Here is a 27,253-nt window from a genome sequence, read left to right on the forward strand (position 1 = left end):
GGCGTCAATCTGCATAGGCTCGCTGTGGTCGACAGTGGTTGTAGTAGTAAACGAGGTGTGGGGAACCGGGAAGGTCTGGCGGCTTCTGTTTCGCTCCAGGCGGCGCTCAAACAGCCGGTTATCGCACTGGATAGCCTGCTCCATCACCACATCAATGGTGGCCGCAGGGGGCATTGTGAGCATCAGGTCTTTGACGTCTTCTTTGAGGCCACGGCGGAAGGTAGCAATCAGGGCCTGGTCGTTCCAGGAGACATCGCATTGTAGCTGGCGGAACTCAGCGACGTACTCGGTTGCTGCACGGGTTTGGCGAAGGTTCTGGAGCTTGTTTTCAGAGGTGCGGACCCTGTCGCTGTCTCCGAAGACCGATTGCATCTGACTGATAAAACTATTGAAGTCCTGAAGGCTGTGATCTTGGCGTTCGACTAGGGGCGCCATCCAGGCTTGCGCAGTGCCGGTGAGGTAGGTGCCAATAGTTTGGATCTTGATGATGTCGCTGGGGTAGCGGTCGGGCTGGAGAGCAAACATCAACCAGATGTTGTTCAACCACCCACGGAATTTGCTGCGGGTACCATCAAACTTCTCGGGCAAGCTGATTCTTGGCTCCAGAGCAGGGTTGGCGACTTGGGGACGGGTGTACGTATCGGCTTGAACCTGGGCAGCGATGCTCTGGGCAGCTTGTGCGTCGGCTTGGGCTTGCGCTAGGTTTGCCTGCAAGTTGGCGTTTTGGCTTTGCAAGGCGGCGATGGCTTGGCACATATCGTTCCATTCCTTGGCGGTACGGATTCGGGTTGGGACATGGCAAAAAAGGTTTGTCGGATGCAGGGCTGGACAGGTTCTGAACTTCGCAGTGTTGGAGCTGATCAAACTGTTATGATCTCGACGACGGGGGCGGAAGCGAAGTAGAGAAGACAGGGCGAGTGTGATAGGCGACAAGAGATTGTATTGGCGAAACAAGAAACAAGGACTAGAACAGGAGATGAGAAGAACTGGTGTTGATCTGCTGGGGAGGAAGGGAATGGACGAAGAGAGGCCGGCTATTTATAGATAGGCAACCCAGCAGATCAGAGAACAACAACAACAAGAGGGGACTGGGGGGCGCCAGCTATGCTCCTAGAGCGTGCGTGGCGAGCGTAGAGAGCATTGCTACAGCTGCTGGCTATGGGGAAGCAGTGGGGGGTGTGGAGAAGCCGAGGGGGGATTGGCGAAATGAGAGGAGAGAGGAGGAGTGGCGATATTGCAAGAGGATCGGCGAAATGAGAGGAGAGAGGGGGAGTGGTATTGACATTGACACTGACATTGACACTGACATTGACATTGACATTGGCGTTTGACATTTGGCGGTTGACATTGGCGGCTGTCAGTAGGTAAGCTTATCGTATGGGCGCGTCGTCCATAACATCACCCCTCTCTTTAGCGGCGGCGGCGGCGGCGTCGAGTTTGGTGTGGCCGCAGAGGAGGTGCTACGGGGACAGAGGAAGGCTTGTTGGGGTACGCGCTGTGGAAGTCCTGGAGGAGTGCGTCGGTATGGGTGAGGTGTTCCACGGGCTCCCAGGTGTTCTCGGGGTCAGGCCAGCCCTGCCATTTGACCAAGTACTGAAGGCGACGACAATGGATGCGAGAGTCAAGGATGGCTTCGACAACCCACTCTTCTTGACATTGGCGGCTGTCAGTAGGTAAGCTTATGGTATGGGCGCGTCGTCCATAACAGGTGAGGCGAAGAGCCTTGCCGAGGAGCCAGTTGATGCGCTCAACACTGGGATCGCGGATGAAGTGATAGGTGTCGCACTGGGCAGGGCCCGATTTGGTGCATTCGCGTGCAGTCATAACGTCCCCATACATAGTCTGCCACACGCCGATGTGCATGGTGGCTTTTTTGCTGGCGACATCGATGGCATCCGTTGGCTGGTGGCGGTGTCGAACATCCTTTGACAGCTTCTCAAAATCCTCCTCCTTCCTATTTTTTCACCACCTTTCCAGCCGCCTTCACGAAACCCGCCTGCCACACCGGCCCAATGATTCCAGGGAGGAACATGAACAACGCATTCCCATCCTTGTCCACTCCAATTGACGGCTCCCTCCCACTTTCGATATCGTCCAAACCCTCAATGCTGGAGTTGGTGCAGTCAGCATTCTTCGGTTTCGCAGCCAGCTCACTCAACGCTACGTTGTCAAAGATCCAAACATTGTTCTCAACGGCACGCACTACCTTGTTGCAGAGGTATTCGCGCATTTTACGGGAAAAGAGAACACTGGCTTCCATCTCTGGGAGAGCAGGGCCAGAAGGGATCTTTCTGCGCTTTGAAGTCTTTTCTTTTTCCTTCATGGTTCCCCTCTGCCTTTCCCTCCACAGCCTTCGTAGTCGCTGTCGTCGTCGCCATTGCCGTCGTCATAACCGTACTCAAAGTCGCCTTCTTCAAGATCAAGGTCCAGGTTGATTTCTACCTCCTTCGTATACTGAACTCGGACTCGACGCGGGCGAAGGCGGTTACGGATGTTGTCTTCGTCGACGTATTCGGTGTTGGAGATGGACATGTTGATGCACCCGCTGACGCTGAAGTTCGAGCCGCCGTTCGAGCCGCCGTTCGCGCCATTGTCGCCCCCGCCGCCGTTGCCACTCTCGCCGTTGCCATTCCCACCATTGTCACTGCCCCTGCCACTCTCGCCGTTGCCATTCCCACCATTGTCACTGCCATTGCCACTCTCGCCGTTGCCATTCCCACCATTGTCACTGCCATTGCCACTCTCGCCGTTGCCATTCCCACCATTGTCACTGCCATTGCCACTCTCGCTGTTGCCACTCTCGCCGTTGCCATTCCCACCATTGTCACTGCCATCGCCGTTCGCACGGCTGCCATCGCCATTGCCACCGCTGCCATCCCCGTTTGCACCATCACTGCTGTTACCGTTCGAGGAAGCTGCGTTGTTGCGCCTCCGAGTGCCGCTGTGGGTGCTGCGTCTAGAACCCAACCGTCACCGCTGGACGGCTTGGGTTTTAGGGCAAGGCTTGACCATTGTGGCTGTGTGAAACGGGAGGAATAAAACGAAAAGGAGCTTGAGGCAGAGCAAAAATGGTCGTGGCTCGAGCTGAGAACGGGTAAGGACTTGAGGATTGGTTAAGGTAGCTCTTTCTGTTGCGGTACTTAATTGTAGTTGCGCTGTTCAGTTAACACCCACGAAGCGCCGAGCGCGACAGTAGTTACCACGCCGCGCCTAGCGCGACAGGGGTCATAATCTGAACAAACAAAGAAGTTGTCTGGGAGTGGGAATTGAACTCGCTACCTGCACGTCTGCAAGGAGAGCGGTATTCAACTGTGCCAAAGCGCCAGTGTTGTCAGAATGCAATTACAGTAGTACCAGAAGAAGGGTGTACTGTACGGTACAGGTGGCCAAAAGAGCGTCCGAGAGAGCGTTCCATCACGTGGGTTTCATCCGCAACCCTACCCGCAACCCTCCCGCAACCCTCCCGCAACCCTACCCGCAACCGCAACCCTACCCGCAACCCTACCCGCAACCTCAACCCTCCCGCAACCCTAACTCGGGTCTCGGGAGTGTTGGGTGGAACATGTCCCAAAAAGGGCGCGCCTCTCTCTCTTCTCCTTTATCCCCTGGGTGGATACGCCATATGCGCCAACCCGGGGGCTGCTGACAGTGGTTGCATGCGCCATATGCGCGAAACCATCTGGGCAGGGTACCTCATCTCCTCACCTCCCTCACTCGAGAACCTACCTTCGGTCTCCATGGGTTGTTATGTAGGCAATGGACGTTATTCTGGTGAATGTACGGGAGGTTTGCACAAGGTGCGTGCGTTAGCAAAAGAAACGTTCAGGCGACCGTGGCAATTGTAGCATTTGTCAGGAAGCATACCAAAGGAGACTATCGGCCTCATCAGCATCAAAATGGCTCAATAGTCGTTCTTGCTGGGAGACGGTGAGATTTTGTCCATTGTAGCCAGATCCAGAGGGAGGGGCGGGCGGATAAGGCGAGTACTGCTTCTGAGACTTAGACGGCGAACCCCTGGAACTCTGCTTCTTCGAGCTCTGCTTGCGATGTTTGCGCGGGGGACGGTGGTCGCTGCTATCCGACAACGAGTCGGACAACGGGTCGGACAGCTGGTCGTCGTCAACTTCCGCTAACGCGACGGTACGCTTCCTTCTTTGGCGTTGAGGTTTTGCAGAGTCGGGGATGGTCGAGGTCGACCCCTTATCGAGGTACGAGGTCCGCGGAGTTGTCTGCATCCCAACCTCCTTCCTCGCTGATTCTATGTGTTTTTTGACGACTGCAACGCTCGGGAGTTTTGTCCCCCCAACTTCCTTCGCCACCTCCTCTGCCCACCACCATAGTATATTGAGCAGGTCCTCCGACATGGGATACCTTGGCAATGTCATGATCATTGCGCAAAGCGCCATGGCTCTAGTCGGGAACGGATAGTAGTCCTCTGATGATGTGTGGGGCGGCAACGGTGCACCATCGCCCCCATCAGCGCCGCCAGGATCGTGACCGCCGCCGCCGCCTTCATCTTCATCCGTTCCACCTTCGTCTTCGTTACTCCTTTAGTCGTCAGACGCCCACCCCATGTTCGCAGGATCCTTCGCAAGCTCCTCCATCAGGTCGCGGTGTGCTTCATCGCGGCGAATGCTACGATAGTTTTCCATAAACTGGTGAAAGTTCGTCTCAGCTCGATAATCCCCAACATTAGGATGACCGAATTCCTCCTCCTCAATATCCATGGGTGATGAAGGTGGTGACCCAAACGGCGGCAGGGGAGACTGCGCGAGATCGAATGGGCGCGTCCAACAGTCCTCCTCGCGCATGTTGCCATACCCATCCTCTTCCATGTCCCCACGCCCGTCATCCCCAATGCCCACCTCAGTGCCCTCCATTGCCGACGCTTGCTCCGCTGCGTATGCCGACGCTTGCTCCGCTGCATATGCCACCGCTTGTGCCGCCGCCGCCGCCGCTTCTTCTGCTTTTGCTGATGCTCGATGTCTCAGACTCTGAACATGTTGCCGAAGCTGCACAGGCCGGTTGGTGATCGCTATATTGCAGGTGGGGCAGAAGGCTTTACTGCCGGTGTATATGAACTGCTGCTGGTTCATTGCTTTGTTTTCACTGCTCGTTGCGGGCTCAGTGTGATCTGGTGATTGTTAGAGTGATTGCTATGAACCCCGCGACATGTGCTGTGCTGTTTCCCCCTCTTTTTGAAAGTCTCCCGGCAGGTGCGCTCGTGGAGGTTCCCAGTGAACTCCCCTGGAGGGACCTCGCGAGTTCATGCAGTGGAGGTTCGGTAAGAATGTCTGTGGGCGGAGAATGTACTGGAAACGTCCACCAGAGGAGCCTGGGGAATGTCCTGGGCACGTCGCGAAAGAAGGCGCCCCGGACTGGAGTTGGGATGTCTGGGGAAGGTGATTAGGGTTAGGGCTAGGGGTAGGGCTAGGGTTAGGGTTAGGGTTAGGGTTAGGGCTAGGGTTAGGGATGTTAGGGTTAGGGTTAGGGTTAGGGTTATGAGCTTGCAAACAGAACCATCCAGGGCCTCCGACTCGTTAAATCCGCGCAAATGGCATTTTCTATTATTGGGGGTGTAGTCGAGCCTCCCCCTTTCTTCTCTTTCTCCCATGTTCTTCTCTTTCTTCTTTCTTCTCCCATGACCAACCAGAAACTACTTTTTTGACCCATACATACCAAAGATGAATCCAAACCAGCTGCAAGCGTTGGCCGGTGGAAGCACAGAGAGGCAGTTGCGCCAGTGGAGGGAGGGAGTGGTAAGAGCGATCGCGGACGAGTACCCCCATGATGCCATGATATAAGATATGTACAAGTAGAACGAGGGTATCGTATGTACAAGTAGCCTCAGAAATATAGCTCCCCTCCGAATCAGTAGCGAACCGCCTACCTAGACGCCACAAGCATTGGACTCACCCCCTCTTCTTCCCCTTCTTCCTCCGTTTCTTCTTCCCCGTCGCACCCGCCGCCTCATTCACATCCTCACCACCATCAGCCTGCGACGCCGACGCCGAGGGTCCCAAAACATCCGACTCCCCATCATCACCAAACACATCCCGCTCGCCTGCATCCGCTTCCTCAAACCGCACCTCCCCCGCATCAACACTACCCTCATCCCCACCTCGTCCCGTGAGTGAGGCCTCCGAGACACTCGAGTCCCTAGCTGCCGATGAGAGCGGGAAGTTATCCTCGCGGTCGCGTTGCAGGAGGCGGGAGAGGGAGGGCATGTGGGTGTGGTGGGTTGAATGGGTCTGTGTCGTTGCGGGGGTAGCAGATTTGGTGGGTGATGGTTGGCGGTGGGAAGATGAAGATCGCGGTTTACTGAGGAGGGTGGTATCGTGGTCGGGAACGGAGGCGGGTATGATGCGCAGGTCGGGGGGGATGTGCAGGTTTGAGGTGTTGCCCCGTGATGAGGACGGTATCCGTTTGTCCGTCTCATCCGCACCCTGCTGCGATACGCTCTCGTCGCCCTCGCAGTAGCCGTGGTCGTCTTCCTCTTCTCCGTGGGCTGGTTCACTGGCCCCATCATCTCTATCCGGATCCGCTTCCCCAGCGCTGCTGCCGGCCCCTCCCGCGGGACCATTCTCCGCCCCACCTGCGCTCTCCAGCCACCCCACAACACGTTCCAAACCCCTCACACCCCCCATCCCGCGCTCATCCCTCAACTGCTTCATCCACATATCAAAATACACCCCATCGCGCATCCGCATAAGCGTATCGTGATTTCCCCTCTCCACAATCTGTCCGTCTTTAACGACCAATATCATATCCGCGTTGACGATGGTGGAGAGGCGGTGTGCGATGACGATCGTGGTGGAGCGCGTGGAGGAGGAGAGGAGTGCGGACTGCACGGCGGCTTCGGAGCGCGAGTCGAGGGCGGAGGTGGCTTCGTCGAGGAGGATGATGGAGGGGTGTTTGAGGAGCGTGCGGGCGATGGCGATGCGTTGCTTTTCGCCGCCGGAGAGGCGGAGGCCGCGTTCGCCGACTTTCGTGTTGTATCCTGAGATTCCAAGAATCCGGGGCGTCAGCTTCTCAACCGGTGCCTGGGTGTATGTACAAGAGGTACCTCCAACCGCAATACTCACCATCAGCAAACCCCAATATCCGCTCATGTATTTGCGCCGCCTCCGTCGCAGCCACCATCTCCTCCTCCCTCGCCCCCGGCCGCCCATACATCAAATTATACCTCAACGACTCATTGAACAGCACCGTGTCCTGCGGCACGACGCCAATCACGCTCCTCAGCTCGCCCTGCCTCACGTCGCGGATATCCACGCCATCGATCCGGATGCTGCCGGCTTGCACGTCGTAGAACCTGAAGAGGAGTCGCAGGACGGTGGATTTGCCGGAGCCAGAGGGGCCGACGAGCGCGACGGTAGATCCGGGGGCCGCGGTGAAGGAGATTCCGTCGAGGACGGGCCCGCGGCGCGCGTCGTAGCTGAAGGAGACGTTGTCGAATACGACCTCGCCGCCTTTATTGGGGAGGTGTTTTGGGTTAGGCGGGTCGGAGATGTCGACGGGTTCCTTGAACAGATCCAGCATCTTTTCCATGTCTACGAAATTCTTCTGGATGACGCGGTAATGGTTGCCGAACCAGTTCAAGGGGCCGTAGAGTTGGGTGATATAGCTAAGATACAATACGAAATCGCCGACGGTCATTGTATGGTCGTACACGATTCGTTTCGCGCAGACCAAGCTGCCGACGATCATGCCGACCTGTATGAGGATGTTCTGCGCGGTGTTGAGTGTGAAGAGCACAATGTTGGATTTGTAGTCGGCTTTCTGGTACTCGATGACCGCGTCCGTGAAGCGATTGACTTCGTACGGCTCCGCGTTGTAGTACTTGACCGTCTCAAAGTTGAGGAGAGAGTCGACGGCTTTGGCTTCCATCGCGTTGTCGAGCATGTTGGCTATGCGGCGGTAGTGGGTGCGCCATTCAGTGATCACGATGGTGAAGTAGATGTACAGACCCATGGTGGAGAAGACGATGGCGCCGAAGTAGATGTCGAACGCGAGGGCAAAGTAGAAGCACCCGATGCCAATATCGGCGAGCGTAGGGACGACGTTGAAGAGAATTGAAGAGAACAGGGACACGATGCTGGACACTCCTCGATCTGGGAAAAGACAGCAAAAAGACCGATCAGAGGTCTTTCGCACTGATGCATATGCGTTTTCGAGCATCACCGTCCCATCCTTCGCGATCAGGCATTCCGCTCTCTTCCCGTCCTTCAACCCAACCTCCGCAACCCACCCTCCCTCACATACCTTGAACCCTCAAAATCTCCCCCGTCTTCCGATTCAAATGAAACCGCAACGACAAATTATGCAGATGCTCAAACATCTTAATCGACAGCTCCCTCGTCGTAAACTGCCCGACCGGCACCCATATATAGCTCTGCAAAATGCTCAACACCCCTCCCCCGCCCGCCAAGAACTTCAGAAACACATATATCAGTATCTCCACATACGGTAATGGCGGTCGTGTCACTGTCTCGTCGTCACCAGCAGTCGCATACCCCACGCGACCTCCGTGAGAAGTAACCCCGCTCACATCACCCAAAGCATCAATAACGCGTTTGAACTGCAAGGGCACGAGGAGGTTGATGATGCGCCCGAGGACGATGAGGGCGAAGCAGGCGAGGATGAGCAGTTTGAGACGGAGGGCTTCAGTGTCATTGCCTTTGGGCCAGATGAAGGGGGCGAGACGTTTGAAGTGGCGTGCGTATTCGCGCATTGTGGTGGGGGGTTTGTAGATTATGTTTTCGGAGTATGCAGATGGGGTGGCGGCGGGAGCGGGAGCCGTGGGTGGGGCGGCGACTGATGGTGGTGGTGGTTGGGAGGGTGTTGTGCCGAGTCCGTTAGCGTTAAGGTTTGCCCGGTCGGCGGGGATTGAAACCCCGCTTCCGTTCAAAGTTGCGTTGGGAGTGCCATTACTTCCGCCCTGAGCTATCGATGTTCCCGCAGCAGTGGCCTGAGCCATGGTGAGGCCTCACTGTTCTCGTTTGCCTAGCTGTAGAGGTGGTCTGTAAGATGGTGGATGAAGGGTTCAAAGTCCGACTGGATCGAGCGCGGTGCTTGAGCCGAGGAAAGTGCTTCAACGCCGGGACAAAGGGAGCACTACGTTGTTCTCGCAGGAGAGGTAGTAGCAGTAGCGCATATATGGCGAGCCTGAGGGTAGTCGTGGAGATGAGGGTGAGGAGTATGGTGCGTGGGAAATGCGGAGACGGGCTGGGCAGGATCTTTTATGGGGCGAGCGATAAAGGGACGTCATCACAGGCGCGAAACAACGCCCGGCCTGTCAATCCACGCCCCCCCCCAATTGCATCCCGTCACTCGCACGCCGCAACTGACGTCTCTCCACCTTTTTCGAGTCCATCCCTCCCAACAAGATCGGACCGCCCTATCGCAAGACTCCCCCGCAAAAGGTTGAGGTCCGCGACCACGGCCTTATGATGGCACGTGCAAAGTACTTCCAAGTTCCACAGGATGTTCAATCAATAGTGCTCTTCATTAACAAATACATATGATACAAATTGTGCGAAACCACAAGAGAAAGCGAAAAACAAAGGGACTCATCAAAGTGACATAGTGTTGCCTAATTCAGGGGTTGAGGGTATTTCACATTCACGCCACAAGTGTTCACCACCCATCGCCACCATACGCAGCAGCCCCCTCCCGTCTTCCCCTCACCGGCGATCTCGACCGCTCACGTCTCCTCTCGCCCCGTCCACTGGAACTCCGATGACCCCTGTCACGGCTCCTGCTCCTGCTCCTGCTACGGTGCTCGCGGGTGCTTGTGCGCTTGGAGTCGGGCTGGTCTTTATTGAGGAGACGGAGGGATTGGTGTTGTGCGGCAAAGAGCTCCTTTTCGAGGTCCCTGGAGACGAGCTTGAGATGCATAAAGTTGCAGAAGCCGCCGCGGGTGCATTGGGCTGTTTCGTGTTGACGGCAGCAGGCTGGAAACAAAGATGGAGATATCAATGTTTCTGTAAATACCATCACAATAGAGGGTACGAATGGGGACGGTTTTTCGCAGCTCCTTACCTTCACCGAAATCCGTGACAGGCGACAACTCGGCATAAAGCGGCCTCCCCGCATAAAACCGATTATTCAGCGCCTCCACCGCCTTGCCCGCATCCTCCTCATACGCATACCGCACATACACATTCCCAATCAGATGGTCGCCAACATTATCACACACGCACATCTCCTCAATCTGGCCATACTTTGCCAGCTCGATAAACAGGTCCTCCCAGAACAGGTCAAAGTGCTCCTGCACCTCGTCGTCGGTGAGCGAGCAGCCCTCGATGTTCTTGGGGTTGATGTAGACGTTGGAGAGGAGCACGGTTTGCGAGAAACCGGGCTTGACGTGCTTGCGACTGCAGCGGTCGCCGTGGCGGCAGGCGCCGATTTTGAAGTAGAAGGAGCAGTTGACTTTGTCTTTTTCGGTGCCGTAGATGGAGGCGAGGTGGTCTGCGGAGGGTAGAGGGAGTAAGCATATTTCAAACGAATGTCTCAGGGTGCGCTACGCATAGGTTTAGTAGAAAAGGGAGGCCCTAGGGTTCGCCAGCATCCTCCGCAGACTGCAATGTGATCCACAAACTTCTCCGAACGACATCAGCGCCCCCTTTCCAAAGCCCTGCTTCCTTGTCACCGACCGCTGCTGTTCGCCCGCCCTGCCAGCCTCCATCAGATCCCCTCCAGTGGCTGGCCAGTAGAAACTCACACCTAACCGATCCTGACAATTATACTGGCTTATATTTTTCAACCAACTACTCTTCCTTCCCCGTCCCCTTCTGACATCCGCACAACCCTCTATGCGCTCCAGCCAACTTGCTATCCCATCCACCCTACAAGCACTGCGGTCGAAATCAAACTTACCAGCCATGATGACGACTCTGCACCTAGATTCCTCTGTTTCGCTGTATCTATGAGTCCTATATTCACTCGCTCGCTAGTTGCAAGCCCCAATAAGGCTGTCTGTTTGCGTTGCTATTTGATTTATCTGTCCTGCAGTGCTGATCTTGGGCAAGTCGATGAGTTACGGTTGCGAGTTGGGTTGAGCTGTAGGGCTGTGCTGCCGTGATATTCGGGGGCCGTGGGTAGGTGGTATTTAACAAAGACAGCGGTGAGTAATGATGATTAGTAACACCCCCAGATGACTCACGCCCTCACGTCATTTCGACAGCGCGTGTTCTTCCATGTTGCTGTCTGCATCCCGTCAAGGAGTGTTAGAACGTCCACCAACGGAATCCCATGAAGAAATGCCAAACCACAACGTCCGAATCTTCATAGTCGGCCCCTCGGGCACCGGCAAAACAACTCTCAGCAATGTGCTCGCAGACCTCACCGCCTCGCTGCCGACCGCGCCGCATGCTGGGGGTGTTTACCGGGCCACGCAGGGTGTGAGGTGGGTGGTGGAACATACTTCCTCGACGTTTTGTTCTATGAATGTTTATCGATTTTGGGGTATTTTGAAAGGATACTGGAATTTGACCGCCGCATCCCTCCCCTACCCAACTCTGGATCCACGCGTCCGATGGATGTGGCCTGTGAGGTGTGGGATTGTAGCGGGTCGCCTCGGTAAATATCACATCCGCATCGCTGCGTCCCAGTTCCTCCCACGGATTCATATTTCGATTTCTCAGGTTCACCGCATCATGGCCAGCCCTCACGCCCTCCGCCCACGCCGTGATCTTCGTGGCGAGCGGGGAGACCCGGGAGCGTGATTTAGAGGCTTGGTGCGTAAACACTCATCTCCATTCACACCTCCAACCTCCCATTGGGAATCTCACCCCCCCCCCCCCCCCCCGCCCCATCCTCCCCAACAGGCACTCCCAATTCCCCCACCTCCCCCCCTCTTCCATGGTGCTCTTCTCCCCCTACGCGTCGAAATCAAAACCGTTCAAACCAACCTCAAATTCCCCACTGCACGCCCTTCCCGTAGTCACCGCCTCCTGGGAATCCGACCCGGAGGTCGTGCGGCAGGAGTTCGATAGAGTGCTCGCGGGGGTTGTTGGTGAGATGGTTGGTGGGAAGAGGGGTGATGCTGGGGATGGGGGAGGAGATTGGGCGGGGATGGAGAGGGTCGTTGTTTGAATGCGGGAATATAGAGGCGACATGGACATGGGCGACATGGACAAGCGAGGGCGAGGAGTCGTGATATATATATGGCGCATGTATACACAAGAGGGAGTACATACAAGATATGCGCAGTGGGCTTCAGTAGCCGGATGTGTAAAAATGCCATTTCTCCCATAGAGGCTGGTAGTCCCGTAATATACCTGAAAAAAAAAGGATATCTCATAAGCCGCAAAGCCACCGCTTCCAAAACCCGACCCGGAACTTCTCATCCACATACCAGCAAGAAGCGAAATAAGCGGCCTCCTACTCGCCCCCTCAATAAACGCCCCCATCCTCTCCTTGGTCCACTGCTCATAAAACGGGTTCCTCAGCAGATAATACAGCAACAGCCAATATCTTCGTTTATACTGCTCCCGCTCCAGGATCGTCAGGTCGCGGCGGAATCCCAAAGTGCTCGGGGACAGGGAGGCGGTTAGGCTGAGGACTTCCATGGTTAGGGAGAGGAGGTAGGGTTTGTAGGAGGAGGGGCCGTAGCGGCGGAGGGCTAGGACTGTTGAGAGTTAGCGAGTGGGGGTTGAATGGAGAAAGAGAACAGGGGGGAGCGTACGAACCATAAACAAGCGGCCTCAACACAAACATCCACTCGGACACCTTCCTCCTCGCCGTAACAATCGGTCTCAACAAATCCATCGGACTTATCGCCGCCTCCGTCAGCGCTTTCGACAATAAATACTGCACGGCGTGGTCATAGCCGCCCTTGTCGGATTTGGTGATATGGTCCACGCGGATGTGCTCTTTGCCTGTCCGCGTGCCCTTCCATGTCGCGGGGTGTTCGGAAGGGGAGGTGGGCGGGGGCTCGACGGTCGCCGGGTCGTAGTCGCGTTCGGGGACCGTGGCGTGCATGGTCATGCGGTTGCGGGAGAGTTTAAGGAGAATTGTGCGGCATATTACTCTGACGGTGCGAGAAGTGGTGCATCAATAATCCGCCTTCGGTTTTCATGGTAACCTTTCATAACCACCCCCGACATCCACTCCACGTACTTAGCAATCTCAACCCCCACCACAACCCTCTCCCTCCCCCTTCTCCCCCCAACCCTCCTGGCACCCATCTCCATCAACACCTCACACATCTGCACAATGGTCAACGTATACGCCACGCGCTTATACGTGCTTCCACTACGCAGCATATAGCGCGTGTATCGGTTGAATTTCGTCGCGGGAGTTTCGGGTTGTTGCCGCAGGGCCGCGGTGGAGAGGATTGTGTCGTGGTAGAGGGACATTAGGTTTACGAAGGTGAAGACTGGGTGGAGATGGGGTTAGTCGTTGGGATGAGGAAAGTGATAATGAGGGAAGCGGAGTGTCGTTGTTGCTACTCACTTGCTTCCGAAGCCATGTCAGAGTTCTCGAAGCGTCCTGTAAGGAGAGGTAATCACCGGATTGATGGATTTAGCATTACGCCCAGGGGATACTACCTATTTCACAGATTGACGCATGTTGACCCCCAGCATGCGGAATGCCACCGATCCCTCCTAGTTCGGAACCCACACTCACAACCCTCATCCCCGCCATCCTTTCATCCACGCGAGAAGACCGCAATCCCACACACATCTCACACATGGTCTCTCACACAACATCCCGCTCACAACGTCATCTCCATGCCCCTTCCCTCTTCCCCTTGGCAACAGCTGTTAAGCCTAACCATACCTGGAAGCAAATAAGTAAGCGACCGCAACCCGCTCTCCAAGCCGCTGATCTGCGGCGCATTGTGGAGGACGAAATCCTCGTATTTGGCTAGGATGGGTGGTGACATCTTTCGGGGGGGTGGGGGGGGGAGGGGGGGGGTCGGTGTGTTTTCCTGGTCGATATGGGGACTCAGAAGGTGTATAGAGCTTCCTGTGCTGAGGGTGTCCGGCGGGGCCAGTTTCCGTAGTCGCTTGTTCGGTCCTGCTTATGCCGTTGAGGATCGTTTCGCTGCTCGGTCGTTGTCGATTGGTGTCAGCATCTCTCGCAAACGCCCCGGGTGAACGCGGAGACAGCCATGCGGGTAAACGCGGGTCGCTGCTCACCGTTGCCTATATATTTAAGTCCGGAGAGTCCGGGTGGCTGTGCAGGGTTGCCCTGAGAAGCTCCTTCTTCCGCAACTTTCCTCTCCGCCGTTCAGCGCCATCGTCGAACCGCCGCCCGTCCTGTAGTCGTCCCCAGACTAGCCCCTCGCTCCCATCCTTGCTACCGCACACCCCCGTCGTGCCTAAGCTTTTTTCAAAACAGTAAGTTCTGTCGGCTGTTTTATTTGCATATATATTGTTTAACGACAATGGCTACTTTGCTCTGTCAAGTGAATTCACGCGGCTCCATTTCGTTTCGTAACGGGAACACTTATTCCTACGAGTTCCCAGAATTCAAGATCCGCATTGAAAAACTGAGTCCTCACGTGGCACGTCTCTGGTTTGCAAACTTCCAAGGTCAACAGATTCCAGTTCCGCCCAACACATTTCTGCTCGATGAGAATAACGTGGCGCACAACGACTTTGGCGGTTCCTTCTTCATCACCTGGATTGGTTCTCATACCATTACCCGTAACGGCGTTGTTATTTTCAAGACCAATAATAAAAAGCAAGTGTCGGTACACGCATCAGCAGAGCACTGGGAGGTGCGTGACGTTATGGGTGGGCTGAGAAGACGGGACGGACAACCTGTGATTTTTGCACCATTGCCCAACATCATACAGCAAGCTGTCCAGTTTCCTCAACTTGATGATGACGATGAAGAAGACGAGGAGGAATAGGGGACTGGTGGCTGGGAGAAGTAGTTAGCATGAGTGTTTGTTTTATTACAAACTCAGTTCAGGGGTGTGCGCTGCCAATCTGCCCTACATAAGGAGCTGACCAGCGACATTCCCATATCATTACCTGTGTATTCTGTTCGGAACGCCAGAAACAGCTGGCAGCAAAGACGGTGCCATCCCGCAGTGATTCCACCCTCCGAAACCCCTCCTCCGGTAGGTTTGACAGATTCAAAATACATAGTGTTTGCGACATGTATGCAGTCGTATAATTAAAAAGAAGCCAAGCAAATGTACAGAAATAAGAATAGTGGGTTGCGTGATGTACATGCGAACCCGAAGAAAGGGGGAAAATGAACCAAAATGCGGGACTTGCCGGCCGTCCAAGGACCATATATGGAGCTAGGTTGACGACGACTGTGTGTGGGGGTGTGCGTTCTTGCACGCTTCGAAAGCGACGATGTGGATGCGGACGCTATGGCAGTCGTAGCGAGGACGATGAGTGTGTGGTGGTGAACGGGTATGTGTATGGTGGGAAAGTGGGAAGCCCCAGTCCTCAACCTGCCGAAGACATGAGGAGACTCTCATATGATGGAAGGGAAGTTTATTGAGGGGCGGCGGCTTGTTGTGTGAGAAGCAGACCAAAACGCCGCTTCAGTGTCACACGGTGCCGGGAGTACTTGTCGTCAGGGGAGAAGCGGGCTGGACAGAGAAAAGGTCGTAGTGAGTACACTGTGCGGAAAAGTGACGAGCGAGTCTTCGGGGGTTATACCTGGGTGAGCCGACTTGGTGACGGCGCCATCGGGCGTCAGCTTCTTGAGCGTGTAGATACGCTTGCCATTGGCATCGAGGTAGTACATCAAGTGCATCGCGGGCGAGTTCCTGAACCCACGAAAAAGGAGAAGAAAAGAGAAAGGCAAGTGGATCAGCTCTCAACGTTCGCCTCACAAATCTGTCACACAACGATGACGAAAGTAAATCCCTCACGGTACAAAAGTATGTTCAGAGGTAAGGTTATCGTCGTGAGATCATTAACGACAGAAAAACCCCCCATAACCCACCGCCTCCCTAGAGAGACCCCAACCCAGTCCGAACCAGAGAAAAGAACTCGCTTCAGGCGACGACAACCACCCCTCGCACAACAAACGTGAGACGACTATCCACAGAAGAACGAAGAACAAAAGACTTCCCCACCGGCAAATCCAGAGCCCGAAGGCCCCTTCAACCAGGAACAGGTACTATCTCCGCCCCAATTCCCCCGCTTCTGCCCTCTCCCATCCGCCGTCCTCGGAACAGCCGCAAACCATCAACTTGCCCCCCCTCACAGTCCGAAACCGAGAGCGGGAAAGGTGGGTTCCAAGGGATAGACTCTATCGTCCCGCTACCGGTATGGTCTTCCAGGCCAGTGTTGGGGAGAGAAAACCTCTGCACCCATCTTTGCGCTGGTTGACGACCGGCGGCAGCGATCCCTTGTCAGAGAATGGATATAACTGATGCAATCATGACACTTTTGTACTTGTCGTGAGGGTAGCGTTGCTTGGGCGGGGCCTGCACACGTCGTTGGGCCGAAAATCCCGAAGGACAAAGGGCTTCCTGGGCGACTTTCGCCGGAGATGTTCCGCAAGGCTCCCCGTTGCAATCCTACGTCGTCTAGCTGTCTATGGCAGTGTTCTCAGCTTACCTTTGTGTATACCTTGGGAAAGGATTGCCGTGGGATTGAATCGAAAGCGAAGCGTGAGAGTCGAGGTTTTTGACCTTGGGAAAGTCGGTCCTCGAAGAGAAATCACTTTTGGGTCACGTGCACTGTTGCCGGTCACGTGTCTCTTCAACTTAAGTGACGAGATTATATTCTTGAGTTAACGGAACAACGTAAGCCAGAGATGTGATGCAGTGTTTTCCATCAATTGCAAGTCTTTCGAGGGCAATGTTAGTCCCCTCTATCTATATACATATGTACACATTACGCCGTGGGATGATTGTTGTGTGCAAAAAATCGTGGGCTCTCCGAGTCCACCTTAAACGCCCGTATTCTCCTCCTTAAACACCAACAGCGCCGCAATAACGGCCCCCACAAGGAACGCAAGAGAAATCACAAACCACACGGCACCCCACGCCTGCGCGGGCAGGCAGTGTCCGCCGCAACACAGCTCGGCGAATTGCGATGCGTCGGATTGGTTGACTTTGCGCGTGACGAGGTCTTCAATGATGTCCCAGAGGGAGTAGAGGCAGGACATTACGCTGAAAGTGGGAGAAAATGGGAGGGTTAGCGGGGTTTTGCGGGAAGGAGGGAAGAAGGGAGAATGGTCGGAACTCACCCGACAAAAAGCACAAAATATCTCAGATAATATCCCGAATCTAACCACCACAACAACGCGACCAGCCCAATAAACAACACCGTCACACCCCTCGCGAGCCAATTCCGCGCCCACCACAGCGTCGCCAGCATCGCGACGGCCAGCATCACCGACACGATCTTAGACGCCAAGACATCAAACCCGGCGAAAATCATCAGGGCGCCCCAGAATGCTGAGCCGATGTAGCCGGCTGGGAGGGCGATGTAGGGGGAACCGCCGCGGTAACGGGTGAGACCGCCTTCGTCGGGGTCGAGGGTGATGGAGACGATGTGGCCACCGGTGAGGAGGGCGGCGAGGGCGTGGCTGAATTCGTGGAGGGCCACTGTTACGATCTGGGAGGAGGAGGAGATTGAGGTAAGTCTTTCGCATAAGGAATCCACACAGATTCCATGCGACGTTCCTACCTTGAACGGCCATAGAATCTGTTTAAGAACGGGCACGTTCCATAACACTGTGATGACGGCCGCATAGACGGCGATGAAGATGATGGTGCGTTTCTGTTCAGGCGATGGTTCTGTGGAGTTTTCAAAAGAGATATCAGTTCAAGCAATAAAGGTAGTGGACCAACTCGGGTCTGCAACCTTCAATGCCGTCCTGCGAAGCCTCTCACACACTCAAATACTCACCTAACCGGCTAGCAAAATCATCTCCGATGGGTGCCCGTGGATGTATTATGAACGGCGCCATTTCTGATATATGTAGGGACGTTATGCGTGCGTACGCGAATGTGTGTGCAAATCAGAGCGTGTGAAACAGGTCCGTTTCTCCTTAACAGTGGCGGTCAATGGGAATGCCGACTGTTATATGTTACAATCGTAGGAGCCGATGGCAGCACGGGAAGCCTTTTGGTTTCTGCTGAACGTATTGTACTGTATCTCAGGGTGGTTTCCGAGCCTGAAATGTCGTTCGCGAAAAAGTGCGAATGCCGAGGAAACGGCAGTCACGGCACAGAGTGCGCCAAGCCGTGTTTGACAGACACGCGCAGCAAGCCGCCTCGCCGTCACTCCGCCACAGCAACCCGCCGTCATTCCAGTGAAGGAGCATCGACAGTAGAAATCTGCAACAACAGGGGCTGTCATATATGCTGTAAAATGGGCATTGTCGCTGAATGGGTGAATCAAATTCAGATGTCTGATGGAGTACGATTGTGCAGAAAAAAAAATCTTGAAGGGAATCAATGAGCTTCCAGTGGCAACAATGGCGGGGGTTTTCCTGATTACTGGGCATAGTTGGCCTTCCAAGTTCCAGGGGTTCCAACGGAGGTGATGGCTCTTCTTGGTTGCAAGTCGCCGGAAGACAAGGCCAGAGTTCTCATGTGCAGTTCATTATGTTGGATAGTTCTGTGCGTGCATTGTTGAATTCGATTCAGGTCGTCGATGGAACATGGATTGTGCAGGAAAAAAAAACGGACAGGCATCAATGACCATTGAGCAGCAATAATGGGCGTTCCCACGCTTCCAAGGGAATTTCCCTCCTATATATTACAAGTCGCCTGCAAAGAACACCCAGACGTTCAGACATGTTTTATACATCCATTCACCTACTAATACTATATACATTCACCATTCAACATCCAACTAATACATGTACAGAGGGGGTTCAGTCATAGACTTAAAAGACCCGCGCACGCCCATGTCCGCCTCCCAAGCTTATTTATAAGGAAAAAAAATACAAGAAAGGTCCCCGCCCACATATAACAAATCCACAGATGTCCGCCCCTTTTCCGCTCCTCGATCCAAACAACCCATGCATACGCCGCCGACGCCACCTATTAGCATCTCCAGTCCTCAGATTGGTCCTTGTAAGAAGGGTCTGTCTTTAGTCCCGTAGGTAGACGTGCAGCGTAGCACAGGGTTGACATCAACTCATCATCTGCTCGATGGGCCAGCTTTCGCGCCTTCCGGTGATTGAGCCGTGTCCTGCTTCAGTGCGGCGGTCGCCATAGTAGGCACAGCGGGTACATGGCGATTCTTCGCTGTTGATGGTTGTTGTTGCAAACTGACCGGTTTCACGGCAGGCACCGGGGTCACAACACCCGTACCCGTTGCCGCTTGCTGTCTCTGTGCCGCATTCATCGCGTCCATGGCCACGTTGACAGCCGCAGAGACTTTATCATTCGTGCTTGTTGTAGCGGGAGCCCCCGTCCTCGTCTGCTGCTGTGATGAAAACACGGGAGCGATTGCAAGTGCCGCCTGCTGTTTCTGTACCGCATCGGCCACGTTGGCCACATCAGTCGTTGCCGCAGGGAAGCTGTCTTTCGGGCCTGTTGTAGCGGGAAGCGCCATCGTCGTCTGCTGCTGTGACGGAAATATGGGAGCGACTGCGACTGCCGGACCAGAAGGCACAACAGGCACAAGCGTAGCCGCAGTCGAGGTTGGCGCAGGACCAGGAGCCGCCGAAGACGCACGTGCACCACCCTTCCCCGCCAACGCCGCAACCATCGACGCCACGCTCTTCTCAATCTCGCCGATCGGGAACTGCTTCGTTGGCGGAGTGACATCAACAGCCGGAGCCGACGTCATGCCGAGACATCCACCAACATTCGCTGCAACACTCGTCGCAACACCACCACTGTTTCCCTTCCCCACAACACTTCCCCCAACAACATGCACATCCTTCACCACACTCATCGGATCCGGCGGCGACGACAAGGGGATCTTCGGCAGGGGTGGGGGTGGGAGGACCGACTCCGGTGGCGGTTTCGGTCTGATCTCCTTATACTTGGTGATGGGCGTGATCGTGTTCATGGGTTGAGTAGACGGAGGCACAGACCCTCCCCGTGCAACAAGCTTAATCCCGCCCTGGTTGAATAGGGGTTTCGGGGTCGTTGCTACGTCTTGGATGGGTGTGCTGGATTTAACTGGTTTTGCCTCCGGGGCCGGAGCAACGGTGGGTGCTGGTGTCGGTGTTGAGACGGTACTTGCCGGTGCCGTTGACGGTTGCGAAATGGCCGTACGTGTGGTCACACCCGCAGCCTTCAACTTCGCCAGCAGCTCCAGTGCCGTGGGCAGGGACAGTTGCGGTGTTGCGGTACAGGCTAGAGCTTCGCCTGGTTTCGCGGGCTGCATCGTTACACTCGCCGCTTTCAGTTTCGCGAGGAGCTCAAGGGGTGTTGGGTGGGACTGCTGTGGGATGGTCGGGCGGAGGAAGACGTCGGTTTCCTTTGTGCCTTGCATTGGTACAATCTGCTGTCTTTGCAGTGGTGTTTGCGTACTCGGTGCCGCCGCGGGAGCAACTGTGGGTGTCAGCTGATGCTGTGGAACACCCGGGCGAGCAAACACATCACTCTGCTTGACACCCTGCATCGGCACACTTGCACTCGCCTCCCGTTGTGCGGCCGCCCTCGCACCCGCCTCAGCGACATCAACGGCCGCAACCATATGCATAAGTGGATGCGGAGGCCGCTGCTGGACCACGGACGCACGTCGATACGCCCCGCTTCTACCGCGGTACGCTGCAGATTTGCTCTGAGGCGTCCGCATGTCTTGCGGCGGCACGCTCGTGGCCCGCTGCTGCTGCCCCGGCTGTGTTCTGGATGCCGCAGCGGCTACGGCTTGGGCGAGCGGGTGCGGGATGCGTTGCTCCGCACGTCGTGAGGAAGGAGGGGTTGTGTCGCGCTCTACGGAGTTCCTGCTGCGGTCATGAGACCCGATCCAGCCATACTCGGTCTTCACGTCCTGCATCTGCTGCGATTGTTGCTGTTGCGGTGTTTGCTGTTGTTGTTGCTGCGGGCTTTGTTGCTGTTGTTGCGGTGTCTGCGAAAACGGCGGAACCTGCATCCCCGACTCCTCACCCCCGAGCACACTCGCCAATGCGCGCATCCTCTTCTCCAACACAGCCGTTCGCGCCCGTGCATCATTAACCGCAATCGCGGCATTCCGCTTGACAATCTCCAGCACAAACCGGCACTGCTCCTGCTCCTGCTGAGCGGAGGTAGCGGCGGCTTTCGCTTCGGCGAGCTGCCCGATGAGGGTATCGCGCGCGGCGGTCGCAGCGCGGGCCTCGTCGCGCATGACTTGGATCACGAGCTCGAGTTGCCGGTGCCGCTTGTTTTCGCGGGTGTGGATGGTTTGCAAGGTTTGGGCGGTTTCGCGTTCCCAGATCTGGGTGAGAGCAAGGAGTTGCCAGGGCGCTGGGGTGGTCGGTTTTGTTGTTGTCGTGGGTGTTGTGAGGGGCGCAGGCGCTGGTGTAGGGCTTCCCGGCCCGTCCTTCTCAACAACGACAGTGTGTCCAGTTGCCTCGCCGGCCAAGTCAGCAGCTTTTTCCACTGAGGCCGCAGCGGAATCGGTGATACCCAAAGCCGCCTTAACCTCCTCAAACCGCTTCATCTCCATCGCCTCGATCCTGCAGCTCAACTCCAAACACAACGCCTTCTGCGCCTGCAACTGGTGATAAAACTTGTTCCCGCGTACAATCTCCGCATACCGCTGTTCCTCCGCGTCCGCCCGTTCGTCGATCGTCTTCAAGAGCGCCTGGATCCGCTCCTTGCATTCGTCAGCGCGCGCTTCGGCAGCTTTGGTCTCCTTGTGCAATGTTTCTATTTTCTCGACCATCTCGTTGAGCTCCGCTTGCATCTCGCTGATGATGGTGGTGGACTCGACGGCTTCGCGGTTGAGTTTGTCGAGCTCGGCTTGGTGGGCAACTGCTTTCGTTTCCATCTCCTGTTTCAGGGTTTCCACCAACGCCGTCTTCTCCCCGATCGCGGCTTCAAGATCCCCAATCCTCTTTTCGTTCTCCGCATTCTTGGTCCCCAAATCATCCTTCTCCTTCGTCAACCCCGCAATGATCTCCTTCGTTTCCACCAACTCCTTCCGACACTTCTCCGCCGCCTCAACATCAATCTTACTCATCGCGTCCGTCTGCGCCCGCATCTCCTCCATCGCAGCAGCAGTCGCAACGGCCTCAGCCTCCAACGCCATAACCTTATTCTTATTCTCCAACGCATCCTGCCGAATCTGCGCAATCTCAATCTTGTTCTCCTCAATCTCATCCAACAGCTCGCGCTCGCGTTCTTCAAGCATCTCCTTGGCGCCCGACAGCTCCGTAATCTGGCCACTAAGCTCCAACCGCTCCGCGTCAAAATCAGCAGCAGGGCGGCCTTTTGTTTCATGCTCACGGTGCAGATCGTCGATGCGTTCATGGGCTTCAAACAGCTGCGCTTTGACTTTCCACAATAAATCGTTATCCTTCTTCCACCGGGCGTCGGCGGCGCGTGCCCGCTCTTGATGTTCTTGCTCGGCTCGATCGAAGCGTCGGTGCTGTTTTTCGAGCTCGGTGGTTATTCTGGCTTTTTCTTCGCGGAGGGTCTCGCACAGCTCGCCGCGGGTGGTGGAGACCGCGGATTCTTCGGAGAGTTGAGCTTCGAGTTGGGAGATACGGGTGGAGAGCTCTTTGATCTTCTGGTGGGATTTGATCAGTTCGCGGCGTTGCGCTTCGTCCCCGCCGCGACTGTCAGCTGGGAGTTCTTTCCCGAGGTCCGGTGGCTGGTTGCCTATATCGTCAAAGTCCCCGAGGAAACTGGACGACGTTTCATCCTGGTGCTGCTCGGGAGGTTCGTTGTTACTGTTGTTAAGCGAACCACCCATGTTGTGAGAACTAGATGAATGGAAGCTATCTTCCGCCCCACCAGCCCCAAACGAGTCATCAAACCCATCAGCGTTGTTCCCAGCCGCCGAATGCGTGGCTGGTTCCGCGGCGGCGGCGGCAGCAGCAGCCGGGATGAACTCAGCGTCGGTCCTGCCACTATCGGGTATATTGCACACGCGGAGCGGGCTAATGTAAGGCTTTTCGGCGGCCGGCGGCGGTACCCAACGTGATACCGGTGCAGTGTCTCGGCTGACAACCGGTGATTCGGAATTCTTATTGTCATCAACAGCAGCGGATCGTTGGCGCTTTGCACTTGAGCTCGATAGAGTGGGGACGTTGGGCTGCTTTCGCTTGTTGGATGTGTAGCTTGACGTCGGGTCGTTTACGGCTGTTGTGTTCGTGTCGGATGTTTGTGCCGGGCCACCGACGGCGTCTATCGGTAGTGCCAGAAGTGCCTGGAAGCTCCCTGCGATATTTGTCACGGATTCACTCGAAGCGCCGCTTCTCGGTTGCGCTTTGTCAGCCTCGGCCGTTGTTCCACCGGCTACGGTCGACCCCGAACCGGCTGCTTGGCCTGGAGCAGTATGAGCTTGTTGTTGTGCGGCACTACCGGCAGTTTCGCCCTCCACACCAGGCACAGAAACAGGAAGGTTGATATTGCTCAAAACCATGGGATGAATATGTGAACCCAGTTGCTTGACAGCCTGGACATGTAACGCCAGATCCTCCTTTATCTTCTGCATCTGTTCCTGCAAGGCGTCGTTCCGCTGCTCCGCGTCAACCCAGGCATCCCACACCGTCTTTTCTTTCTGCGCAAGAAGGGTACGTGCCGAGAGTTCTTTGGTTTGATCACGCAATTTGGTAATAAGTGTTTCCAACGCGTTCAAGGCTGAGTCCATCCCGTCGCCAACACCAGAGGAAGGCTGCGCAGATGCGTCCTTTGCTGTTCGACCGACCTGGGTCTGGGTATTCTGAGCTTTTCCATCCGAGAGAACTAGTCTAGTGACACGATCTTCCCGGATGCCTTTGATCGCGTCCTCTAATCGTCCGATAGCGACATCGTTCTCATTGCAGAGACTCGATGTTCTAGTATGCGCCTTATTCAAGATCGCGCGAACGGTTTGAAGTCGCTGCTGTGTTTTCTTATCCGAGTCGATTTTCGCGTCGAGATCCTGCGCTGGAGCTCCGGTCTGAGGGGCCTTTGCTCTCGCCTGCCGTTCTTTAAAGTGTGCCATGGCATCCTCGATTCTTTGTATAAGTGACTGGAGGAAGACCAGGCGGACGTACGTGTCTTTCCTAAACGCCGCCTCAAGGACTTCCACAGGTTCAAGTGCTGCTTTGTGTTGTACCTAACAAATTAAGACGAATAAGCCAGTCTTCTCATGGGTGATGACGGAAACTCAAAGAATGGCGTAACACCCACCCGCATGCTAGTAGCTAGGCTTGGCAGACCCTTCCCAGCCATTTTACAAAATATCCGCCACCATTCAATATGTTCGATATTCCAAGCCTTGCGCGCCATCTCCAAGGCAATCGCCGACGTTCTCATCGCATCGAGTTTGTTCATGGCGCTCGACATTTTGACTTCAACTTGCGCGCCTGTATCCGGGACGGTGACATATGATGGTCGGGACTCGCCATTTCCGACGCTATTGCCACTGGCAGCGGCGTCGGGATTCGACGGTTTTAACCGCATGTAGGGCATCATGTGCGAAACGCCAGTCACCTCCAGTGGCGGCGCCATCAAATCATGAAGCTCGGCTGAAACAGCCATATGTGGAGGCGGCATCGGCTGCCTTGCCATCGCAACATCCCCGTAGGTGACGTACCCTGGCTCTGCATCCCATCGACCTTGTCGCTTGCTTGGACGTTTAGAAGGACCCTTTCCGCCCCGTCGCTTCTTAGGTGGGTTCTGAGCATTCCACTCGTCGGCATACATTGCACCTCCTTGCATTGCTGGCGCGGGCATCCCCACTTGCTGCACTACACCACCTTGGAGGGCATATGCGTCCGCATACATCTGACCGGCATCGTAAGAGTGTTGTGGCGGCTGCTGATGCATATGACTAGGCGCTGTTGGCATCCCGTACGGTTGGCTGTTCATGGGAGGTGCTGGGGCAGTAGGTGCATAGCCATATGCAATATGCTGTTGCTGTTGCGACACCGCGACCAAACAGAGTGAGCACCGGAAAAATGACACGAGCGAAGCAGCTGCGTATGAAGTAAACTTACCATGGGCTGGGGCGCATAATAGCCACCCGGCTGTTCTACCACTTGTCCATACGGCGGCGGTGGAGGGCCTGGAACGACGGCACCGGGCTGCCCTGGAATCAGCTGCGCGTACGCGTATGGAGCCTGGTGTGCCTGGTGCCCATAGGACATGTGAGGCGCCTGTTGATGCTGTGGTTGCTGGAGTTGTGGTGGGAGTCCCGGCTGCTGCTGGTGGTGTGGGACGGGCTGGCTGGGGTTCGCAAACCTATGCGCAGACATCCTTGTACTTTCCCGCCCCTCTCTCGCTGATCTTCCCGCGTCCCACCTGAGCGGAGAGAGCGAGGGACCAGCCGAGCCGCTCTGCCTGCACCAACGAAACCCTCAGTTTCTTACGGAGTGCTTTCCTGCGTTCTCCCGTCTGTCCGTACGCCCCTATTCGTCCGAACCGGCGCCTGTGTCCTGTAGTTCCCAAGTGTGATGCCCAAAGGTGTGAATTCTGCGAAGAGCGCGTTCGGCTTCTCACACTTCCGCCGTCCGCCTTCGTACGGGAACTAGCGGAAGACTCCATTGACACCCAGCAGCAGCTCGGACAACACCATGACTATCGCAGCCGTCGCCACTAGGAGGGCAGCCGTCGCCGGCCAGGCCGTCACTCGTCTGTCTACGTTCAACCGCCTTCCTCTCGCCGCATGCTCACTTTCCACACGTCTTCCCGCGTCGACGAGATCACCCGCTGCTTCCTCCGTACGCTGCTCGTCAACGGCAGGAACACCCGTAATACTGTCGGCCCCGGTCACCCAGGCCGGCCCGCTGCCAACCACTCCCCCGTCCTCGGCCCCACCACCACCGTCAGGACCGCCGAGACAGTCGATAGGCCAGGAGGCACTGGGATGGAACGCTGAGGCTGAGCATGCTGGCCCGACGACGCACTTCGGGTTCCGCACTGTGAGGGAGGAGGAGAAGGAGTCTTTGGGTAGGTGGAAGCTGGCCTGCTACTAGATGCGCCGATATTGCATACGGGCACTGGGAGACGCTCCGCTTGTATGATGCCTGCGAAACGGAGCGTTCCATTGGGCTTGCGGCTTGGGAGGAGCCTGAAAAGCTAACGTTTTCCCTCTCTCGCCTTCGTTGTTATACATTTTGATTACTGCCATAAGTGGGCAAAGTATTCGGCTCCGTCGCACCCTCCTACGACCTCATGAACGACGTCATGTCCGCCGGCGTGCACCGGCTGTGGAAGGACCACTACATGCGAGTGATCTCTCCTGGCCGCGACACCCAGCTTCTGGACGTCGCTGGCGGCACGGGCGACATTGCATTCCGCTTCCTTGACTACATCAAGGCGACGTACCGCGGCGACATGGGCTCGGCGTCAGTCGCCGTCGTCGATATCAACCCGGAGATGCTGAAGGTTGGACGGGAACGGGCGAAGAAGTTGGGGTGGGATGATCGTAAGTGTCGGTCGTAGCGTGGCCAGAACATGATTAGTGCTTTCCGCCGTTCTTCGCTCCTATTATGAAACAAAGGATATGTCTGCTAACCCGCATCCCGTATCTCTTCACACCCAGCCACCCGCCTAACGTTCACCGAAGGCAATGCCGAGCACCTCTCCCACATCCCCTCCTCCTCCATCGACGTCTACACCATCGCCTTCGGCATCCGCAACTGCACCCACGTCGACCAAGTCCTCGCCGAAGCCTTCCGCGTCCTCAAACCCGGCGGCCGCCTCTCCGTCCTCGAGTTCTCCGCAGTCTCCAACCCACTCCTCGCCCCCCTCTACGATCTCTACTCGTTCAACGTCATACCCGCGATGGGCGGCATGGTCGCGAATGATAGGGAGAGCTATGCGTACCTTGTGGAAAGTATCAGGAGGTTTCCGAAACAGAAGGCGTTTAGGGATATGATTGTGAAGGCGGGGTTCAAGGTTGAGGGACAGGGGTGGGAGGATCTGACGTTTGGGGTTGCAGCTATACATACGGGATTCAAGATCTAGTGGAAGTTCAATTAGCAAAGAAGTCATGTAGAGACGACCGTACGGAAGATTAGGTAGTTGAGAAGAATATATATGTATTTCTGCATATCCGTGGATGATGCGCTGCCACACTACATACAACATACAAAAAAAAGTACCCTTCAGGGGTATAAAAACAGGTCAATTACGCCGTCCGCCACATAGCAAACGCTCAAAGAAAAAAACCTCAAGTAGGGCAGCTAAATATACGAAAACGAAATCAAG

At 55.8% G+C, this 27,253-nt stretch overlaps 10 protein-coding genes across 10 annotated transcripts; 3 read left to right on the forward strand and 7 right to left on the reverse strand.

Moving 5' to 3' along the window:
- Positions 1 to 2,319: 2,319 nt before the first annotated feature.
- Positions 2,320 to 4,406, reverse strand: EV422DRAFT_568081 (uncharacterized protein; the record flags this gene model as incomplete). The annotated part of the gene is made up of 2 exons (XM_053072608.1): positions 2,320 to 2,896; positions 3,865 to 4,406. 2 exons carry the CDS (start codon positions 4,404 to 4,406, stop codon positions 2,320 to 2,322), a joined length of 1,119 nt encoding a protein of 372 aa, XP_052924902.1.
- Positions 4,407 to 5,592: 1,186 nt separating this feature from the next.
- On the reverse strand, positions 5,593 to 9,267 carry EV422DRAFT_531754 (uncharacterized protein). The gene is made up of 3 exons (XM_053070480.1): positions 8,266 to 9,267; positions 7,086 to 8,114; positions 5,593 to 7,000 (listed from the first exon to the last, which is right to left on the reverse strand). Exons 1-3 carry the CDS (start codon positions 8,978 to 8,980, stop codon positions 5,913 to 5,915), a joined length of 2,832 nt encoding a protein of 943 aa, XP_052924903.1. The 5' UTR covers positions 8,981 to 9,267; the 3' UTR covers positions 5,593 to 5,912.
- A 222-nt stretch (positions 9,268 to 9,489) lies between these two features.
- EV422DRAFT_531758 (uncharacterized protein) lies at positions 9,490 to 11,073 on the reverse strand. Its single transcript, XM_053070481.1, has 3 exons — positions 10,882 to 11,073; positions 10,045 to 10,473; positions 9,490 to 9,956 (listed from the first exon to the last, which is right to left on the reverse strand). Exons 1-3 carry the CDS (start codon positions 10,886 to 10,888, stop codon positions 9,640 to 9,642), a joined length of 753 nt encoding a protein of 250 aa, XP_052924904.1. The 5' UTR covers positions 10,889 to 11,073; the 3' UTR covers positions 9,490 to 9,639.
- Positions 11,074 to 11,264: 191 nt separating this feature from the next.
- On the forward strand, positions 11,265 to 12,099 carry EV422DRAFT_568085 (uncharacterized protein; the record flags this gene model as incomplete). The annotated part of the gene is made up of 4 exons (XM_053072609.1): positions 11,265 to 11,410; positions 11,482 to 11,583; positions 11,649 to 11,741; positions 11,832 to 12,099. The coding sequence occupies 4 exons, from the start codon at positions 11,265 to 11,267 to the stop codon at positions 12,097 to 12,099; spliced, it is 609 nt and encodes a 202-aa protein (XP_052924905.1).
- A 61-nt stretch (positions 12,100 to 12,160) lies between these two features.
- Positions 12,161 to 13,915, reverse strand: EV422DRAFT_79784 (peroxisome membrane protein). The gene is made up of 6 exons (XM_053074408.1): positions 13,789 to 13,915; positions 13,462 to 13,497; positions 13,126 to 13,384; positions 12,696 to 13,036; positions 12,362 to 12,634; positions 12,161 to 12,284 (listed from the first exon to the last, which is right to left on the reverse strand). The coding sequence occupies exons 1-6, from the start codon at positions 13,892 to 13,894 to the stop codon at positions 12,223 to 12,225; spliced, it is 1,077 nt and encodes a 358-aa protein (XP_052924906.1). The 5' UTR covers positions 13,895 to 13,915; the 3' UTR covers positions 12,161 to 12,222.
- A 301-nt stretch (positions 13,916 to 14,216) lies between these two features.
- Positions 14,217 to 15,110, forward strand: EV422DRAFT_531767 (uncharacterized protein). Its single transcript, XM_053070482.1, has 2 exons — positions 14,217 to 14,351; positions 14,421 to 15,110. Coding segments are annotated over exons 1-2 (450 nt in total). The 5' UTR covers positions 14,217 to 14,350; the 3' UTR covers positions 14,870 to 15,110.
- A 360-nt stretch (positions 15,111 to 15,470) lies between these two features.
- EV422DRAFT_497034 (nucleolar RNA-binding protein) lies at positions 15,471 to 15,735 on the reverse strand (the record flags this gene model as incomplete). The annotated part of the gene is made up of 2 exons (XM_053067918.1): positions 15,471 to 15,568; positions 15,639 to 15,735. 2 exons carry the CDS (start codon positions 15,733 to 15,735, stop codon positions 15,471 to 15,473), a joined length of 195 nt encoding a protein of 64 aa, XP_052924908.1.
- Positions 15,736 to 16,606: 871 nt separating this feature from the next.
- On the reverse strand, positions 16,607 to 18,129 carry EV422DRAFT_531771 (peptidase M50B-like-domain-containing protein). Its single transcript, XM_053070483.1, has 4 exons — positions 17,847 to 18,129; positions 17,625 to 17,734; positions 17,182 to 17,552; positions 16,607 to 17,104 (listed from the first exon to the last, which is right to left on the reverse strand). Exons 1-4 carry the CDS (start codon positions 17,905 to 17,907, stop codon positions 16,882 to 16,884), a joined length of 765 nt encoding a protein of 254 aa, XP_052924909.1. The 5' UTR covers positions 17,908 to 18,129; the 3' UTR covers positions 16,607 to 16,881.
- A 638-nt stretch (positions 18,130 to 18,767) lies between these two features.
- On the reverse strand, positions 18,768 to 25,296 carry EV422DRAFT_596999 (uncharacterized protein; the record flags this gene model as incomplete). The annotated part of the gene is made up of 3 exons (XM_053073615.1): positions 18,768 to 24,155; positions 24,230 to 24,958; positions 25,039 to 25,296. 3 exons carry the CDS (start codon positions 25,294 to 25,296, stop codon positions 19,089 to 19,091), a joined length of 6,054 nt encoding a protein of 2,017 aa, XP_052924910.1. The 3' UTR covers positions 18,768 to 19,088.
- Positions 25,297 to 25,501: 205 nt separating this feature from the next.
- EV422DRAFT_531778 (ubiE/COQ5 methyltransferase family-domain-containing protein) lies at positions 25,502 to 27,075 on the forward strand. The gene is made up of 3 exons (XM_053070484.1): positions 25,502 to 25,990; positions 26,175 to 26,468; positions 26,586 to 27,075. The coding sequence occupies exons 1-3, from the start codon at positions 25,615 to 25,617 to the stop codon at positions 27,008 to 27,010; spliced, it is 1,095 nt and encodes a 364-aa protein (XP_052924911.1). The 5' UTR covers positions 25,502 to 25,614; the 3' UTR covers positions 27,011 to 27,075.
- The last annotated feature ends 178 nt before the right edge of the window (positions 27,076 to 27,253 follow it).

The sequence above is a fragment of the Fimicolochytrium jonesii genome (assembly GCF_025526975.1).
Source record: "Fimicolochytrium jonesii strain JEL569 chromosome Unknown EV422scaffold_14, whole genome shotgun sequence".
NCBI classification, from domain to species: domain Eukaryota; kingdom Fungi; phylum Chytridiomycota; class Chytridiomycetes; order Spizellomycetales; family Powellomycetaceae; genus Fimicolochytrium; species Fimicolochytrium jonesii.